Below are 18,115 nucleotides of genomic sequence, written 5' to 3'. Positions count from 1 at the left end.
TACAGCTCGGTCTGCATTTCGCGACTCCAAAGTCCAAAGTACCTTTAAAGTACGTTTCAAAGTGCGGCGCACTTTGACTTACGTACCGCATGGTCTCCAATCCACTTTATCCTTGAAAGCCGTCTGCGGCTTTTTCCTGATCCCTCGCGCAACTTTTTTCCGGGTCCTTTTCTTTTGGAGGTTCAGGTTTATTGAAAAGCTGACCGTTATCTCTCTCCTCTCAAACTCTTCTCTCTTTTGCACCCCTCCTCTTGGCCATGTACAGCTAATATGGATTTCTTTTCCGCCTTCGGTGATCTGCCGCAAATCCAGACCCGAAAAGCACTTCTCCTGCTCGACTTTCAGAACGACTTCGTCCGTTCAAATGGCGGCCTCTGTGTCCCGAATACGACGGAGATCGTCGAGATCCTTCCATCGCTTGCGAATGCCTTCCGTCGCACGGGCGATGTCATCTGGGTTCGCTCGTATTATGAGTCACAACAACCGCTGCTCAGCGCTGATGGCCAGGAATTGGTCATTATAAACCGGGCCGAAGCCGCGATCAAGAAACAGTCAACAGATCCTGAGCTGAGAGGTCCTGTGCATGAGGAGGCCTTTCTTTCGACCGAGACCCCGCGCTGCTGTCTTCCTCAATCTACTGGAGCTCAATTCCCCGCCCCACTACTCGCCGCTATTGAGGCCGACTCAGATATCTTGATAGATAAATCAGATTATTCAGCCTTGTCATCTCCTGGTCTGGTTCTTTCGTTACGCACACGCTTCATAACAGAGCTCTACCTCTGCGGATCTCTCTCCAACGCCTCGGTTTACGCTACCGCGCTTGACGCTGTCCGCCACGGCTTCACGCTTTACTTAGTCGAGGACTGTTTAGGCTACCGGAACTTCTCCAGACACGAGGCATCCATGCGATATATGGCCGACATCCTAGGGGCTAACGGAATCACCTCCCAAGAACTCCTAGACGAGCTTGACCGCGACGAGACCGATCAGATCGCACGCAGCGAACCACGGCTGGCAAGGCCTCTGCCCCCATCCGGAATTGAAGGGGATCTGGAGGAGCTTGGTGTAAAACTCAGCAGAACCTCAGACATCGAACCACAAAGTCCGGAGCCTCCTTTGAGACGCCATCGGCTCGACGATCTAATAGCCGAAATGTCTGATGACGAACATGGCCACCTCAAGGAGCTTGCTGAATTGACTCGTGGACGGAATCGCTCTTATTACGCCGAACGAGGTGAACAGTCCCACATATCCGAATCGAGAGACAAGCCAACACGAGCAAAGGTACGCCGCAAGCGACCTGACCAGAATGAGTCCGGCTCGTCACGAACGCAAACTCGCCGAGTCAGGAAGTTGAAGCCTTCTCTAAATGTCTGTCGTCCAGGCGATGTCATTGGGGAAGGCGATTCCCGAATCGTCTATGATGTTGATATGCCCGATAATTCATTTGAGCGTATTCGCGAAGAGGTGGCTTGGCAGAGGATGTACCACATGTCTGGGCAGGTACCCCGTCTCGTTGCCGTTCAAGGGAAAACTTCACCCGATGGTTCGATACCAATCTACCGACACCCTGCGGACGAGTCTCCTCCATTTGAGCCTTTTACCTCGACTGTGGATCAGATTCGCCTTATAGTGGAACGTATTCTCGGACACCCCTTGAATCATGTGCTTATCCAACTCTACCGTGATGGTCAGGACCGGATTTCCGAGCATTCAGATAAGACCCTCGACATCGTCCGTGGCTCGTCAATTTGCAATGTCAGTCTCGGTGCAGAGCGAGTCATGGTTCTCCGCCAAAAAGGTTCAGAAAACGAAGAAGGCTCAGGTAGGATCAGTCAGCGTGTGCCCATGCCTCACGAGTCGCTTTTTGTATTGGGTGAAAAGACGAACTCTCGCTGGCTTCATGGCATTAAACCTGATAAACGCCAGGAGTCGGAGAAATCAGTTGAGGAGCGCTCCCATGGAGGGCAGAGGATCTCACTCACTTTTCGACATATTGGCACCTTCCTAGACCCTAATGGCGATGCAATTTGGGGCCAGGGTGCCGTGTCCAAGGTCGAAAGTGAAGCGCACCCCGTAATACACGGTGATGCGCAAGAAACCGAACGACTGGTACGCGCTTTTGGGGAAGAGAATAGGTCTCTCGACTTTGACTGGGATGCCGTTTATGGCAAAGGCTTTGATGTTGTCAACTTTGTCACGCCAACTACAACAAAGCTGGTACTAAGCCAAGATGAGACAGCTAATCTGCGGGTTCAGATTGCTTTGAGTGAGAATGGCATCAGATACAACACAGCATCACCTCCTGCCTTGCAATCGGGCGATGAGACAGAGCTACCAATGTACATTGATTGCGATGGCACAAACATTTCCGGTGATACCGCGATATTGCGTTACCTGGTCCAGCGCTCCCCGGGCTCAGACCGGCCAGGTGTGGAGGTTTTGTGCGGTGGCAAGAATTTATCCGACATCGATAGCCTACTTGTGGAATGGCGCGAATGCCGTGAAAGGGACAAAGAGACCAAGCTTGATGCACTGGCTCCATGGGAAGAAGCTCTAGCCGGCCAGTCTTATCTCGGTGGGAGCACCCTAGCAATCGATGACTGTGCTCTCTGGCCAGTCTTAAGAGACATTGTCCAAACCCGAGGGCCGATTTCAGATAAGACTTATCCCAAACTGTCCCAGTACTACGACCGAGTCGGGAAGCGTGGCAATGTCAGAACAGTACTCGAGGAGCTAGAATGATTGCCCCATTCAACATTTAGCTCAAGTGGAGCCCGCAGCTACGATGAAACGAGATTTACGATTCCCAGTTCCCACTATATAATTAATAAGAATCAACATCATTGACGACATTGCCTGGTCTTGCCGTATATCTTTATTTCTCTTATATTTCTTTGCTTTGCTTCTCGTGATTTAATCATACAGCGATACATACATTTTGCGCACATTTATTGTATTGCTTCTCGTTTATATGTTGATTTCATACATAGCCGCGATACCCATCAATCGACTACAAGCATTCACCAGCGAAATCGGTTGTTGACAAAACATCGTTCAGAGCGACATCGCTGCATGTAACAGCCTTCAGGAAAGCGTCGGCAACGACATCAGAGCCCGCATCATTGGTGTGGGTGTGGTCGTTAGGGTAGTACGAGTTAACTGTGTCCGCACCCAGCGACTCGAAAATAGCGGCGGTATAAGCCCCGTGGTCCACATATTCAACACCTGCTGTCTCAGCCGCCAACTGGGCGTACTCAACAAAGCGACTCGCGCTATAGGAAAACTCGCCAGATTCCCAGGGGTTGTTTGGGGTCTGACTGGAGATCAGGACCTTAGCACCCTTGTCGAGGAACAGCTGCGCGGCGTTCTCCAGGTATTTGGGGAATGTGAGGACGGTTTCGGCGACGCCATCGTATGTGGTCTCACATGTCTCGTCGCCGGAACCTGGACAGTCTGTGCGGCCGTTGTCTTCAGAAAGGGAACCGCCGTCGTTATGTCCAAACTCGATGACGACGTAGTCGCCTTCTTGGAGGGAGTCGGCGATCGCCTGGAAGCGGCCCTCTCTGGTGTAGGAGCGTGCGCTGCGGCCACCGATTGCCTGGTTTGAGATCTCGACGGAGAGGCTGTCCGCGATGTAGTCGCCCCATCCTTGGATGTTTAGTTAGCCTGACACTCCCTCGGGATATTAAAAGGAGTACATACCGGGAGTGCTCGACGCCATGGTGGAGTCACCAGCCAGGTAGACCGTCTGTGCCAGCGCACATGGGAGAAGAGAAAGAGTAGAAAGAGCAACGGACTTCATGTTGAAGGTGTCTGATAGCTTTCGTGATTTGAAACCTCAGTTTTATCTGGTGAACGGAGATGCACATTCGATTCGAATGCGACGCATGGCTCTTTATATACCCCAGCTGACCTCACAGGTCCGTATCTGGGTTACTGGGCACTTTCTTTGGTGCGGAAGACGTCGTATACGTGGAACATGTTGTCAGTCTCGGCGTTTTACCCCCCGACAAAGGGTATATCTGTCAACCATTCTCCCGGTCCCCACATAAACTCCGAAAGAGGCTGACGAAACTCGGCCCAGCGGGAGTTCGTTTCATGAAATCCGTCACCGACTCGCTTTGAGCGTTGTGGCTTCGGGTCACATTAGTACTAGGGTTTCGTATAGACCTGGTGGATCAAATCAACACACTGTTAGTGTTTGCGAGGCGGCTATCATTCACCAACCCAAATATACCCCAGGAGGTGGGAGCGAGATTCGAGGGAGGCCGGAGCTCCCACACAGGCTATGATTCAAGTAAAAGCATGAATCGTGCAGAATGTGCCAACTACCAATGCCCCGCGTCAAAAGCGACGATGATCATCCGACTCGGGTGAAACCACCAGGGGTTGTCTTTCTCCACCTATCAAAGGCTCCTTCCGAGATTGAATATGTCCCTGTGCGTCGTGGAAGCCCCTTGACAAACCGGCTGAATTTCTTAATCTGGGGAATCCTGCAAAGTCTAAGGTGGGTAAGCATGCTGGGCCGATTCGGGTCAAGGGAGCGGTTTCTTGTCACTTTCTTGTCTGATCTGTCGTTGTTGCTTATACGCTTAGTTTTAACTTTATGGCCTTGTGCTCCAGGCCCCAGGAGAGCTTAGATTAGATTTTGGCAACCTGGAATCTACCTGATAATGTGAGACCTTCAATCCAAGGCATTTTGACTCGGGAAAAGACCAGTCTACATATTGGTTAGTTTGGCTCAGCACACCTGAGAAAAGTACGTATAAATTACAAGTTTGGTTTATTATGCATTCAATTTAGTAGATTTTCATCTACCGGGCAAGATGGCCGAGCGGTTAAGGCGTTAGATTAGAAATCTAATCCCTTCGGGGTCCAGAGTTCGAATCTCTGTCTTGTCGATTCTTTTTTGCTTCTTATGCTCTTGCATTGTTTTAACTCCTTTTTAAGGTTTGATTTTAATTTAGTTTCATTTTCGGATATCCAATAGTGTATAATAGTGGTGGTAGCAAATCTACAGCTTCTCGAAGGTTGGCTTTCGCTTCTGTATACCAGATAGTAACGCCGCCTGGACGTCGCCCGTCTGCAGAGCAGCACTGTTCCAGACTTGGGTATATCGGAGACCTAGATAATGCAGCCTGTCAGCCTCGCGTCCAACACAGTGATTCATGCTAGCACAAACTGCAAACATCTCAAGAGAGAAAAAGATACTCACCATCCTGGACCGTATGATCCCGCGACCAATTTAACAACTCCTTGGTCCCCTGCACCGCAATGGGACTCTTACTCGCCATAAGACCCGCATGCTCAATCGCAGCACGCACAGCACCCGCCTTCTCATCAAACACTTGGCTCACAAACCCGACGCGCAGCGCCTCCTCGGGTCCAAACAGCCTCGCCGTCAGACAAACATCCTTTACCCAGCCAAAGTTCCCAACAACCTTCGGCAGGCGGCTGAGCGTGCCTACATCCGCCGCAAGACCAATATCTACCTCCTTGACAGCGAACTGAGTGTTCTTAGCGCAGAAGCGCACATCCGCCGCCGTGGAGAGATCAATCGCCAGACCGAGCGAGAAGCCGTGTAGCACGACGATAACGGGTTTCTCGCATTTCTCGAGCGAGGAGACGCACTCTTGGAAGGAGGCGACCTCCCGGCGTAGATGCACGGCTTTGCGGGCGGAGTCGGTGGCTGAGCTATCGGAGAGGAGGCCCTGCGAGGCGGCCTTTACGTCCAGACCTGCTGTGAATGCCTTGTCGCCGGCGCCGGAGAGGACTATTGAGCGGACGGAGGGGTCGATGGAGAGTTGGGCGAAGATGTGGCCGAGTTCGATCCACATGCTACATATAGGTTTGGGCGTCAGTATGGATTTATTTGCATTGCTTTGGGGCGAAGGGGGAAATTCTGATGTTTTAGACGTACGCTTCGAAAAACGCATTTAGCTGGTTCGGCCGGTTGATTTCGACGTGCGCGACATATTCTTGGGGGAATGTGACGTTGAAATGTTTGGGTGAGTAGTTGGAGGCCATGGCGTCAGTATAGTTTATGCAACTATTATATATGTTGTACTCTGTTATTGAGGCTTGATTATAAGATGTTCTGGTGTGCTTTATATATTAAGATAGCGGCCAAGCTGGGCAGCCGAGGTTAAAGATAAGTGGAGAGATGATTAGTTGTAACTTATAGGTGTACCAGTCACCAACGTGACCACGCGTTCAGTAAGAACAAATATGCAATGCAATGTCACTAAGTCATCTTCTGAGTGCATCCAAGCGCAACCAGCCTGGTAAAATACGGGGCAAGCAACCCGGTACGATCGAGCAAAGATGTGGAGGCAGTTTCATGCGGGGAGAAGCTGGATGCCTGAATTCAGATGGAAACTGGCTCTCAAGAGGCGGTTTCACGTGCCTCGGCCCGCAGTCGCGAGTAGCGACCGATCCAATGAATCATAAATATACTATGTGTAGCAGATCAATAGACAGTAGGTGAGCACAACGAATACCTGGCCGTAACACAAGTGCAATACTGTAGAGCAGTTACAAGAAAAGAAAAGGAGAAGAGGGCAAAAAAAGAAATCGACAAGACAGAGATTCGAACTCTGGACCCCGAAGGGATTAGATTTCTAATCTAACGCCTTAACCGCTCGGCCATCTTGCCCGAATTGATGAAATTTTTGAGACCCGTGCGACTATGTTTTAGTAATAAATATAAGGCTTTACAGAGCGTAGCATTCTGTCCCTTTGGGATGTATAGCTCCTACACATAGGGAACAGGTTGCCCTGGTGAAATTGGCTTTTTCCTAGTCTCTAATAATACTAAATAAGTCAAGGATCTAGAAGGATTCCAGCTTTGGTGGGTAAGCGCTGTGCAAAAATAGCCGAGTGGTCAGATATATATTATGGTAGGTTTAGTCTTAGCACTCTTTTGGATCGATGGGTGGTTGGTAAATTATCTCTCCCTTTCTCTATATATGATTAGTCCAAAACCGGAGACTACTAGGTGACGTATGGGTTATCACCAATTCAAATAGAATGATGGTTATGATTTTTGTATGTTTTGCTACCCAGTATTTATACCTTACTTAAAAGGCGAGAAGCAAAGGAAATTGGAAACGAAGACTGATTGCGAAGATTAATTGATTAACTCAAGTAAAGAGTCCACTATAGTACAAGACAAGTATTAAGGATTTAGAAGTACAACAGTCAAAGCCACCAATCATGCTATGCGAGACGAAACAGTTAAAAAAACAAGAGCACTCGTAAACTCATATCGAACGATCCGATCCATATTCATTTTGCCTGTGATTATTTGGTTCGCTGGCGGTCTCGTTCACTGAATGGTGATCTTCTTCGAGCTCGGGGGTGCAGCCTTAGGCACGACAAGAGAGAGGATGCCGTTCTTCAGGCTTGCCTTGACATCGTCCTGGCTAACACGAGTCGGGAAGCTGAAGGTGCGCTGGAATTCGCCGACGGAGCGCTCGCTAACCCAGTAGCGGGGCTTGTTGCTGGATTTGGCGGTGGACACTCGCTTCTCGCCAGAGACCTTGGTGACTTCGGTTCCCTCCTCGGGAGTCGGGGATTCAGTCTCAACCTGGGCCTGCTGGTCAGTGCTGGCGGATTGGTATTCTCGCTCAGCGCGGCCCTTGATGACCAAGGTCTGGGGGTCGGTGAACTCGATGTCGATGTTGTTTTGCGGAATGCCAGGAAGTTCACCGTCTAGGTGGTAGGCGTCATTGCTCTCGCGGATATCGAAGCGAGGAGCAAAGGAGCGCATGGTGTTCTGGCCTCTGGTAGAGCGGTGGGTGTCGTAGTCATCCAAGAGGCGGAAGAGGGGAGAGAAGTCTCCGGCAGTGGGAACAGTTCTGAAGAGAGACATTTTGGTAATTATAGGTGATAAAGTATTTGAGTTGTAGTGGCCTTGAATGGTGGTAGTAGTTTTGTTTTGGCTTTGTGATGGAGTTGTTTGTTTCTGAGTTGATGTCGAGATGGTAGAGGGGTTGAGGACCCTTATGTATCCGTTGGCGGCTTTCGAGAACCCTCGGCGATGATAATCATCGCCAGTCCTCGATACAGCTCGGATATTCTGGATAGAGGTCGAGGTTTCGCGAAATGTCGCGATCATAGATATGAACCATCTGGCATAGTCCCGATAGTTCTCGGTGGTTCGATGGCAGCACGTGACCCGAATGAAGCGCGCCACAACAGACTGGGTGGAAGGGTCGATGAAACAACTGACGCAAGTCACGCAACGTCTACTTGCATGGTTCGTCATGAGACTATTGCATTGGGATTTCGATATTTCGAGCACGGTATTGAGTATCGGTTCCAGACACGGGGTTTTCTGGTTGGGTATCAAACTCTAAGAAACATGCGCCTGCATCAAGACGTCTACCAAAGTAGAAGCAAGACCCCCATTGGGATATCCTAGAAACGCCATGTTGGTTCACATGTAGCTCAATGGTCTGCACCTAAGATGCCTGGCCACCACTTTGGTTGCTGGGGTAGTTATCAACCGTTGGGCGAACCATGAAGAACAGACCCATCCAGCGACGGTCACATGTGAGACCGACACCAAATGATCTGGTTCAATTTAACACCTCACTGCATCTTAATCATTATTGAAATATCCCCCCCAGTATGTATCTAGCAAGCGGGTAGCCCATCCGGCGGTCGGTAAGATGTCGGCGGGAGGCCAAGGGCACATTTTCGAGCAAGAGTTTTGAACCTGAAGTCGTATTTGGTTATTTACTCGGATTCCGACTCCTCTGGTTGCATAACCTTCTCATCGAGTTCCTAGTAATTTGATTACCCATTAGCAAATGCAATCCTTCCAATAACGCGACTGAATTGGACCAGTCCATTCTCACCCTTCCTAGCCGTAACTTCAGGTTTTGTAACTGACTCTCCTTAATAACCAGGTGGCGGTCATCATCTAGGTCCTCGACGATATAGTCGTGTCGCTCTTCGTCACACTTGAGAATAATGGCTTTCACCGACGGGTCGCATTCGATAAGGACCCCTGGTGGGCAGGAGGTTAGACTGGCCATACGAAAACAGATGTGGGTGACTTCATACCTCGCACGGCGCGGGGCATGTTGCTTGTATATTCAGAAGAGGACTTTGGAATATGTTGAGAGACCGGGAGTCTTGCAATCAGCCACTGCTTGGAGGAGATCTTCGGCCTTGTTGAGGAGCGGAAACACGATAACGCTAGGAGTTAAATGTGGAGACAGGTCGCGACCCTGTCACATGATCAAAAAATTTGGGATAGGCGGATAGTGTCAAAAAAATCCACACTTACCATCAATTCGGGCAAGATGGCCGAGCGGTTAAGGCGTTAGATTAGAAATCTAATCCCTTCGGGGTCCAGAGTTCGAATCTCTGTCTTGTCGAGTCTTTTTTGCCTTTTGATACTACACTCGACTTCTTTTTTTCTTTGACTTGGTCATGTACCGGTGGCGGGAAGAAGGTGAATAAATTTTTGACAGTGGTGCCGACCCATTTCAGGAGAGATATATATATAAACCAAGAAATCCAAGCCTCTACATATAGGAGGTATATAACGTAAATCTAACACAATCCAACAAACGCCTAGTCCTCCCTACGCGAATTTTCAACATTCTCGTCAGTAGGCTCCTCAGGCGGTGGTGCCCAGCCTGTTCCAGCTTGAACAAGTGATGCAACAACCATGATCACGAAGCCACCGAAGAGAAGCATTCGGATGGCATGCTCATAACTCTGCGTGGCAACCTCCCTTTCAGCACCCGTCAAAGACCTCACCAGTGCAGGGCTGCCGAGAAGTTTGCGGACAAGCCCCTCTTTTCCAGACAAACCATGTCGAGCAAATCCATCTTCCAAGCCCGCCTTGAGTTCACGCTGGAAAAACCCACCACCCATAGCTGATCCAAAACTGCCGGCGAAGCCACGAGACATACCGACAAGGGCGGTCACAATATAATGTACCTCGGTTTTAGTGAGGTATAGAATGTGGGCAAACGTATAGTTCATAGATGCACCGATGGCGAATCCATTTACAAACATAGCCGTGACATAGATAGCGGTGTGTGAAGTTTGCGTGGATAGCGCGACGAGTAGGAGGTTTGAAAATGCAAAGAGAAGATATACAATGACGTTTGACCTGCGGAGGGAGATAAGTTAATGTACCACGGAAGAATGAACGCCGTAAGCTCACCAGTAGTAGCCCTCCCCGTGGCGAATATGGAGCCAACCAACCAATAGACCTCCGACGCCGAAGCCGGCATTGGTTGGCGTTAAAATAAGCCCTGCTGAGGCTGGAGACCAGCCCCGAACCGCCATTGCATATACGGGTGAGTAGAATAGGACTGACCAGCGGGCAGTCATTGCAGCCAGTGCGGCCAGGCAAGTGAACATGACACTCCTTGCTTTGAGTACCTCGGTGGGGACAATGGGCTCGGTGGTGAACTTGGACTCAATAATCCAAAATACAGCAAATAAGACGAGGGAGAGACCGATGGGCATGATCGGTATCTTTGGGGAAGCAAGACTGAATAGCAAAAGGAAGATAGAGAGTGCCTGGTGGAGTCAGAAAGTCATCAGGAGGCGGACAGATTACAGGGTCTTACCAAGGTCAATGCACCGGCATAATCTACGTTCTTCAGCTTTTGAAGTAGAAAGGCTGCTTTTGTGGCCCCCGGTTCATGTTGTGAACGCGAAGGGATAGCAAAGAACAACGCCGGACCGAGCACTAAAGTGGCAGCAGACTGGACCCAAAAGATGATTCGCTGGATGATAACAGTTAGGCCTGGGTCTCAGTTTGCGAGCGGATGAGTGATGATGCTTACCCATCCAAGTACTGGGACTACCAGACCAGCTAGAACTGCCCCCAAAGAGACCCCAAAGGTCATTCCGAAATTGACTACACCGATGAATATGCCTCTCCGCTTTTTATGTACGAGATCCAGGGTCAGAATAATCCCAGTGACCATTAACCCACCGGCACCGGTGCCGCTAAGAGCCCTACCCAGAAGGAAGACGGGTAGGCTCGGAGCTGCAGCAGTGATTAATAGGCCAATTGCTAGCAGGATGCAGGAAAAGAGAACATAGACGCGAGGTGTGAATATCTGAGCCAGTCGTCCTGCTATAGGCGTTGTACACGACGCGGCGATCTTGAAGAAATGTCAGGAACTCAAGATGACAACATTGTGGAGCTGGCTGTCAGTATACCATAAAAGCCGAATTGAACCAAGTCGTATCGTCAAAGGCATCTAGATCGGCAGCGATCTGAGACTGCGCCGTTGTCATCATCGACATGTTGATGGCTAAGGCGGAGATTTAGCTCATGCTCGCTTGTGGACGAGTAATGCAATTAAATACCCTGGATGAATATCAATGCCCCCATGGTAAGGAGAATTGTCAAGCCTCGTCTGAACGACAACGGCACAGGAGCCGTGGGCGGCTCCGTTGAGTCGGAGTCGTGTCTGATCAGAGGCGTCTGCTCATCGTGAGAGGCCTGCTCGAGGATAGCCTCGGCATCGGATTCACGGCGTGCAGCCATTGTGGTTTCGTTCACGGTTCAAATGATGGAATTACTGGATAAAAGACCCATTTGCGTGATGGGTGTCGATAGCGAGGGATTTGAGAAAGGTTTGAGATAGATCCAGAAGGGAGATGAGGGAGAAGCTGGAATCTTGGCTTGGCTTGTTCCAACTTCCAACTTTCATGTTTTTGCTGACTGTCTGACAACGCATTTCTAAGCAAATTCCCGGCGGATTTATCAGATAACTCCATTTTGACGCAACCAATAATTGCTCAACATCTCATGTTGTCAGTCGCAAGCAGCCATCCCGTTTGGCCAGATCGGCAGCCCGCCCGTGCAGCCATCGCCAACGGTCGCCCAACAACGTCTTTCTTGCATACCTTAGCCAAATAACGTCATGCCACGAAATAACCCGCCTTGACTGTACAACTAAAATGTGCTGGCTTCGGACACCGACTGTGTCATCTTGTGAGAACCGAGTAAACCGTTCTGGTAATTTTGCTGTATGGTTGGAATCTTGCATGAGAAGTCATTTTACCAAAAGCAGTGTATATGGTGTATATGCACGGTATATTTAAGACCAGTGGGTGAAGAGCAGGAAATACGGTGTACGTGCTCCGGTCACGAGAAGTATCGTTTCTTCGATAGAGTGAGGGCCTCAATAATCGCTACTGTTGCTGTATTTTAATGATTAGTACCTAATATTTAATTATAAACGCACTTAGCTACCTCGTATGCTGTTTTATCTAGTAAGATGCATTGAAATCGGCACTAGTAGAATGTTGACATTGACGATCCCGCTGAAGGGGCGGCTCTTCAACTCCTCCATAATGCCAAAATGGCTAGATCGACATCAACCGTTTACAGAGTAGACGAAGTATTCGCCATAGAGTCACACAAGAAAAGCTTGCTTATTACTAGCGTAGCAATAGGAGGGTATTAATTGGCCTTACATAGCTGTGTTTAATCGTGCACTCCTTCCATATTGATCTTGTAGAGAGTTTTCCATATGAAAGACTATTGTACTATCGGAGAAATGATACTTCGTGGCAAGGCAGAGTGTAGTAGAAATAGTGCATCTAATGAGTTGAGCTCATCAACATTGTCATCAAGTTAGCAGGTACATGATACATGGCTATCTTGGCAGGTGATCCATTTCACGATCCATGTGCTTGTTTCGATGGGAAGCTTATCAACAAGATCAAACGTGCCGGGTGGCCACGTTGAAAGGCAGCCCTTGCTTCAAGGCGTGGCCGCGGACACCGAAAAAGTTTAGTCAAATCGTCTATAGCGGACCGTCCGAAATAGTCGAAGTCGTTCATGGCGGATTGTCCGCATACTTGATTCGGCATGCATAGCCTTCCCCCCAGAGCAATAGAGCTCTATACTGGATCTAGCAAGTCCAGCCGAATTCCCCTCAGTCTTTTGTGGGGGTCGGAAGGTTCCGCGATTTCCGAGAGTTCCGACAGTCGCCTCCATGGCCAAATCAGGAAAACGTTACGCCTCAACCAAATACAAAATGCTTGCGCCCCCTTGCTGATGAGTGCGTTCAGATTAATTCTTTATCTGTTGCGCAACCATGGCCCCTCACCCCCTTGCTATACTCTCTGAGGAGGAAATCAACCTCGCTCGCGACATTGTTGTCGCCCAGCACCCCAACACTGTCATCGATTTCCGCGAGATCTATCTTCAAGAGCCCCCCAAAGACCAGCTCCTTGAGTTCCTTTCCATTGAACACGCTGGTCGCCTCAGCCCTACAACGCCCCGACCTCCCCGGTTGGCCCTATGTCAGTACGATGTTATCGGTTCTGACCGGGTGCCGTCATATGAAGAAACCGTAGTAGACGTGGAAGCGGGGAAGAGTGTGAAACACCATGTTGTTGGAAAAGAGCACCACGCTGCCTTGACTGTGTAGGTCGCCGAAGTCTACCAGTTAATCCTGCATCGAAGATCTTGCTAACAAACTTTCAGGAGTGAATTCGATGTGCTTGTGGAGCGCTGCTTCGCCTCGCCACTTTTCCAACAAGCTCTCACCGAGTTCGACCTGCCGGAAGGGTTCGAGGTTATTATCGAGCCCTGGCCATATGGTGGACTCGATCTCGTTGAGCCCAACCGACGGTTCTTCCAAGGTCTATGTTTTGCCCAAGATGCGACGAAGAAGAACCCAGATGCCAATTTCTACTCATACCCTCTCCCTCTCATTCCCGTCATGGACGCCCACACCCAAGAAATTATCAGAGTCGACCGCCCTGCCACGGGTGGTAAGGGAGAGGGATTACGGGACCAGACCTTCAAACGCGACATCATCGGCCACTGCAAGGGATCAGACTACGTCCCCGAGTTGCTCCCCGAGGGCACGAGGAAGGACCTGAAGCCTCTCAATGTAGTCCAGCCTGAGGGCCCCTCATTCCGCATCACGAACGAGTCGCTTGTTGAATGGCAGAAGTGGCGCTTCCGTGTTGCCTTCAACCCCCGTGAAGGTGCGACTATCCACGATGTGTGGTATGACGGCCGCAGCGTCATGCACCGCCTGAGTATCAGTGAAATGGTAAGTTGTCCCGGAGAGAATCTAAGGATCCAGCTAATTTTTGGTTGTGTTAGACTGTTCCATATGCCGACCCCCGTCCACCCTTCCACCGTAAACAGGCGTTTGACTTCGGCGATGGTGGTGGCGGGAACATGGCAAACAATCTTTCCATCGGATGTGACTGTCTTGGAGTCATCAAATACTTTGACGCTGTTATCACCGGACCCGACGGCACTGCCCAGAAGCTTCCGAATGCCATTTGCCTGCACGAGCAGGATGGTGGTATCGGCTGGAAACACTCCAACTGGAGGACGGGCCGTGCTGTGGTCACTCGCAACCGCGAACTCGTTGTACAGTTCATCATCACTCTAGCAAACTACGAGTACGTCTTCGCCTACAAGTTCGACCAGTCAGCCGGCATCACTGTCGAGTCTCGTGCGACCGGTATTCTAAATGTCGTCAACATCGACGCCGGAAAGGTCAGCGAGTACGGAAACGTAGTCAGCGGAGGTGTCCTCGCACAGAACCACCAGCACATTTTCTGCGTGCGCATCGATCCCGCCGTCGACGGAGCGAACAACTCTGTGCAGGTCGAGGAATCGCGCCCTGTCCAGATGAACGAGGCTACCAACCCCAACGGAAACTTCTACAAGGTCAACACTGAGACCCTGGAGAGAGCGTGCTACTTCGATGCCGCGCCGGAATTGAACCGCGTGGTTAAGATGGTTAACCCGCACAAGATCAACCCTATCAGCAAGAAGCCTGTCGGATACAAATTTACCCCGTTGGCTACTCAACGACTGCTGGCGGACCCCAATTCCGTCCAAGCCCAGCGCGCGCAATTCGCACAGCACCATGTCTGGGTGACAAAGCACCGGGATGGCGAGTTATACGCTGGTGGTCGCTACACACTACAAAGTCAGAAGGAAGTTGAGGGTGTATCAGACGCCGTTAAGCGAGGTGATTCCGTCAATGATACTGATGTTGTTGTCTGGAGTACTTTCGGCATTACGCACAATCCCCGCGTGGAGGACTGGCCTGTCATGTAAGAACACTTTCCCTCTTTACTAAACAACTTATATGCTAACAGCAAGGCAGGCCCGTGGAAACCTTCCAACTCATGATTAGACCGGCTGACTTCTTCACAGCCAACCCATCCTTGGACGTGCCCTCGGGCAAGAACTCGGCCTCGAGAGTAGTAGGCTCATCGGAGTGCTGTCGGAATGCGCACATCTAGATAACTCTCGAGGAAGAAGGGAGGTGTATGAATAACGAAATACTAAACTATATGTATGCTAAAATTCCAATATATTAGACCATTTTGTTCATAAACTTTTGCTGTATAACCATTTATGTAAACCTGGTACGAATTCCGCACTTTTTCCCCACCCACCTCGGAACTCAAACTTCTTATCTGCCACTTCCGAGCACCTGGCACTGCACATTCCAATCATGCAGATTCTCACGCTTTATTATTACTTGTAATTTCTTGAGTGGAGCTATATCCCCAGACCACGTTTTCCCCGTGACCCCTTCGCTTGTCTCTCGTCACACAATAATGGAGAGGCGCCCGTCGAAGAGGTCAAGTCCTTCGGAACCGCCTCGGAGCAAGAAACGAGCCAAGTACACCCAGTTGGCCTGGTACATCCCCACCTAGTATTTGTCGTTGGGTAATTATTTATACTGGTGATGAATATCTAACTAATATATATAGTAATGAATGCAAGCGTCGGAAATTAAAATGTGACGGGAAACCCGTCTGCTCGCGGTGTTCCGCCCAGAACGTCCAATGCATCTACACCCCGAGCAGTCACGCCTCGACCAACACCCCTGCAACGCCGCTGGGCGAAGGCCGCGAAGATGGGTAAGTTAATCGGAATCTGACTAGCTTTGCATTATATCGTGCGATTCTTGCAGCACTGAGCTTATGTTTATTGGACGATAGATTCTCGAATAAGTTTAGGACGGTCGACCACCAGATTGAGGCGCTGCACCGCGAGATGCGCGTCATGTCGGCGCGTATGCGTGAGCTGGAGTCTACAACTGCAGGCACGCCGAGTGCCACTAACAATACTTCTATCTCGTCGTCGTCGGTTAGTGCGGGTTTGCAGCGCATCATGAACCGGCCGGGTTCGCCGGATTATATCGGTCCAACGAGTGCGGAGTTTGGGATTACTCAACGGCGGAGGCCAGCTGATGAGAGTGAGGGCGAGGAATTGGAGTCGGAGTCAACGACTGCTCCGAGCCCGGCTGCTGTGTCGGATGTTGAGGCTATGTCGAATGATCCTCTTGGATGTCTGGGAAAGGAGGAGGCACTGAGGCTGGTGACGGTGTACGAGAACAACGTGGGTTTAATGTACCCGTGTATCGACCTTGACAGCGTGCGAAGCTATGTGAATGATTATTTTAAAGATGGGCTGACGCCATCGGTGATGACGGACCAAGACTGGTTCTTTGCGAGAGATGCAGAGGTGCTCAAGATACTGCTGGCGACGGCACTGCTGACGGAGTCTCATGGACGGAGCGAGCGGGCTGCATTGCTGGCGGACAGTGTGGAGGATCGATTTGCGACGCGCCTCAAGATCCCGGAAGTGGATATGAAGGAATTGCTTATACTCACCTTGCTGGTATGTATTCTTTCCTTGTCATATATCATAGGCTAACAGGAAAAGTCTATATTCCATTCCTACCGTGACGACGAGGTGATTGCCTGGCGAATCATCGGCATGGCCGTTCGAGGATCCCTGCAACTGGGACTTCATAGACAAGAAACTTGGCTCCGAACAGGCGGAGTATTCCCTGGCGAGCTCCAATGGACCTTCGCTACCCGGCTATTCTGGTGTATATATGTCCTTGACCGTAAATGGTCTTTTGGAACCGGCCTCCCATTTGCAATCCAGGACTCAGACATGGACACAAACCTCCCCGAGCCAGGCGCTGCAACGCCATACCTAACGTGCATGATAAACTACGCCCGACTCAGTACCAAAATCTGGGGCCTTGTTATGGGGTGGAGGAGTCGGACCAAGGCTGCAACGTCCGACTACTGTTCTTACCTAGACTTCCAAGTCCAGCAATGGATTCAATCCATCCCGCGCGAACTACGCTTCGAACCGGACCCTTCGCCAGGTGTAACACAGTCTGAGAACCCAGACCCAGACCCAGACTCAACAGGTGGCAAGACAATGCTCCAGGTACTCCTAGCGCTGCAAGCAAACCAACTCCGCATCCTCGTTTACCGCCAGAACCTCCTCAGCAGCGAAAGCATCGAGTCCAACATCGCTGGCGCCTCAACAGCGGTCGAAACAGCCAAATCCACAGTTCACATGCTAGATTACTTCTCTCGCGTTTCGGACATCTACTTCCAACGCCCTGAACCATTCAACTACTTCCTCATCTCCGCGCTGGCCGCTCTCTTCCTTGCTGTCCTTCATGCCCCAGCCCGATTCAGCCAGGTCTGCAGACCTGAGTTCTATGCAGCGGTGGATATGGTCCGCCGCTCGTCAACGAGAGCACCTACCTCTCGCAGACTGCAGAAGATCATCCGGAGCTTGAAACTCATTCGCTTGAATCTAGACAGCAGATCACAGTCGCCGAGCAGGAGACAGCAGAAAAAACAACAGACACCGGGCTCTGTTTCTCACATTGGCGGGCCAGCTGGACTTGGACTCACCCATGAGCCAAATCTTCGACCTAGCACCGCCAATATGTCCACGCCCTCCATTCACCCCTCTCCATCTTCTATACCTACGTCCTACCACGGCCGCCATTTAGGCAATCAACCAAGGAACACACACTACAGCCCTGGCCTTCTTACACCGCAGCCCTCAACTTCTCTATGGTCCTCTTCCTCACCACAGACCGCCACCTGGGTCGACGAGAATAGTTGTGAAGATTTGACGAGTTTCTTTGAAATGGCTGGTGGGCTGTACTTTGATCCAAGGGTGGATCCAGGCCTTGGGAATGGAAACGGGAGTGATTTACCTTCGCAGAGCGGGGTCACTGATGCCCTTGGAGCATTCGAGGCTGAGGACGAGGCGTTGACGAGGGTTATGGCTGGTTTACTGTAG

General features: G+C 50.4%; 8 protein-coding genes and 3 non-coding genes across 11 annotated transcripts; 5 read left to right on the top strand and 6 right to left on the bottom strand.

The window, feature by feature from the left end:
- Nucleotides 1-270: 270 nt before the first annotated feature.
- Nucleotides 271-2,745, top strand: ASPVEDRAFT_26547 (isochorismatase family protein family; the record flags this gene model as incomplete). Its single annotated transcript, XM_040809925.1, has 1 exon — nt 271-2,745. One exon carries the CDS (start codon nt 271-273, stop codon nt 2,743-2,745), a length of 2,475 nt encoding a protein of 824 aa, XP_040665535.1.
- A 134-nt stretch (nt 2,746-2,879) lies between these two features.
- On the bottom strand, nt 2,880-4,034 carry ASPVEDRAFT_525161 (rhamnogalacturonan acetylesterase RgaE). The gene is made up of 2 exons (XM_040814647.1): nt 3,706-4,034; nt 2,880-3,651 (listed from the first exon to the last, which is right to left on the bottom strand). Exons 1-2 carry the CDS (start codon nt 3,803-3,805, stop codon nt 3,014-3,016), a joined length of 738 nt encoding a protein of 245 aa, XP_040665534.1. The 5' UTR covers nt 3,806-4,034; the 3' UTR covers nt 2,880-3,013.
- A 789-nt stretch (nt 4,035-4,823) lies between these two features.
- Nucleotides 4,824-4,904, top strand: ASPVEDRAFT_t64. The gene has a single exon. It is a non-coding gene; the product is annotated as a tRNA-Ser (tRNA).
- Nucleotides 4,905-5,017: 113 nt separating this feature from the next.
- Nucleotides 5,018-6,030, bottom strand: ASPVEDRAFT_127301 (enoyl-CoA hydratase/isomerase family protein; the record flags this gene model as incomplete). The annotated part of the gene is made up of 3 exons (XM_040806445.1): nt 5,018-5,127; nt 5,219-5,841; nt 5,924-6,030. The coding sequence occupies 3 exons, from the start codon at nt 6,028-6,030 to the stop codon at nt 5,018-5,020; spliced, it is 840 nt and encodes a 279-aa protein (XP_040665533.1).
- A 547-nt stretch (nt 6,031-6,577) lies between these two features.
- Nucleotides 6,578-6,658, bottom strand: ASPVEDRAFT_t47. Its single transcript has one exon. It is a non-coding gene; the product is annotated as a tRNA-Ser (tRNA).
- Nucleotides 6,659-7,135: 477 nt separating this feature from the next.
- Nucleotides 7,136-8,065, bottom strand: ASPVEDRAFT_39143 (Hsp20/alpha crystallin family protein). The gene has a single exon (XM_040811852.1). The coding sequence runs from the start codon at nt 7,874-7,876 to the stop codon at nt 7,331-7,333; it is 546 nt and encodes a 181-aa protein (XP_040665532.1). The 5' UTR covers nt 7,877-8,065; the 3' UTR covers nt 7,136-7,330.
- A 680-nt stretch (nt 8,066-8,745) lies between these two features.
- Nucleotides 8,746-9,094, bottom strand: tfb5 (TFIIH complex subunit TFB5; the record flags this gene model as incomplete). The annotated part of the gene is made up of 3 exons (XM_040817025.1): nt 8,746-8,793; nt 8,868-9,019; nt 9,076-9,094. The coding sequence occupies 3 exons, from the start codon at nt 9,092-9,094 to the stop codon at nt 8,746-8,748; spliced, it is 219 nt and encodes a 72-aa protein (XP_040665531.1).
- Nucleotides 9,095-9,311: 217 nt separating this feature from the next.
- Nucleotides 9,312-9,392, top strand: ASPVEDRAFT_t65. Its single transcript has one exon. It is a non-coding gene; the product is annotated as a tRNA-Ser (tRNA).
- Nucleotides 9,393-9,416: 24 nt separating this feature from the next.
- Nucleotides 9,417-11,672, bottom strand: ASPVEDRAFT_39141 (putative MFS multidrug transporter). The gene is made up of 6 exons (XM_040811851.1): nt 11,356-11,672; nt 11,206-11,300; nt 10,824-11,147; nt 10,605-10,763; nt 10,193-10,554; nt 9,417-10,138 (listed from the first exon to the last, which is right to left on the bottom strand). The coding sequence occupies exons 1-6, from the start codon at nt 11,534-11,536 to the stop codon at nt 9,592-9,594; spliced, it is 1,668 nt and encodes a 555-aa protein (XP_040665530.1). The 5' UTR covers nt 11,537-11,672; the 3' UTR covers nt 9,417-9,591.
- A 1,335-nt stretch (nt 11,673-13,007) lies between these two features.
- Nucleotides 13,008-15,363, top strand: ASPVEDRAFT_60641 (putative copper amine oxidase). Its single transcript, XM_040815546.1, has 4 exons — nt 13,008-13,429; nt 13,490-14,066; nt 14,120-15,090; nt 15,144-15,363. The coding sequence occupies exons 1-4, from the start codon at nt 13,098-13,100 to the stop codon at nt 15,280-15,282; spliced, it is 2,019 nt and encodes a 672-aa protein (XP_040665529.1). The 5' UTR covers nt 13,008-13,097; the 3' UTR covers nt 15,283-15,363.
- Nucleotides 15,364-15,603: 240 nt separating this feature from the next.
- On the top strand, nt 15,604-18,115 carry ASPVEDRAFT_51090 (transcription factor domain-containing protein; the record flags this gene model as incomplete). The annotated part of the gene is made up of 4 exons (XM_040814423.1): nt 15,604-15,686; nt 15,760-15,909; nt 15,991-16,672; nt 16,718-18,115. The coding sequence occupies 4 exons, from the start codon at nt 15,604-15,606 to the stop codon at nt 18,113-18,115; spliced, it is 2,313 nt and encodes a 770-aa protein (XP_040665528.1).

Source organism: Aspergillus versicolor (assembly GCF_001890125.1).
Source record: "Aspergillus versicolor CBS 583.65 unplaced genomic scaffold ASPVEscaffold_3, whole genome shotgun sequence".
Classification (NCBI taxonomy): Eukaryota; Fungi; Ascomycota; class Eurotiomycetes; order Eurotiales; family Aspergillaceae; genus Aspergillus; species Aspergillus versicolor.
Note: the sequence above shows the minus strand (reverse complement) of the source record. Positions and strands in the feature narration are given on the sequence as shown.

Bases quoted from the DNA above. Each gene is read 5' to 3' on its own strand.
- ASPVEDRAFT_39141 (XM_040811851.1), bottom strand. From the start codon at position 11,536: ATGGCTGCACGCCGTGAATCCGATGCCGAGGCTATCCTCGAGCAGGCC. The intron at 10,764-10,823 runs GTAAGCATCATC...GTTATCATCCAG, and splicing joins TAGTCCCAGTACTTGGATGG to CGAATCATCTTTTGGGTCCA. The intron at 10,139-10,192 runs GTGAGCTTACGG...CTCCCTCCGCAG, and splicing joins CACGGGGAGGGCTACTACTG to GTCAAACGTCATTGTATATC.
- ASPVEDRAFT_39143 (XM_040811852.1), bottom strand. From the start codon at position 7,876: ATGTCTCTCTTCAGAACTGTTCCCACTGCCGGAGACTTCTCTCCCCTC.
- ASPVEDRAFT_525161 (XM_040814647.1), bottom strand. From the start codon at position 3,805: ATGAAGTCCGTTGCTCTTTCTACTCTTTCTCTTCTCCCATGTGCGCTG. The intron at 3,652-3,705 runs GTATGTACTCCT...TAAACATCCAAG, and splicing joins CATGGCGTCGAGCACTCCCG to GATGGGGCGACTACATCGCG.
- ASPVEDRAFT_60641 (XM_040815546.1), top strand. From the start codon at position 13,098: ATGGCCCCTCACCCCCTTGCTATACTCTCTGAGGAGGAAATCAACCTC. The intron at 14,067-14,119 runs GTAAGTTGTCCC...TGGTTGTGTTAG, and splicing joins GCCTGAGTATCAGTGAAATG to ACTGTTCCATATGCCGACCC. The intron at 15,091-15,143 runs GTAAGAACACTT...ACAGCAAGGCAG, and splicing joins GTGGAGGACTGGCCTGTCAT to GCCCGTGGAAACCTTCCAAC.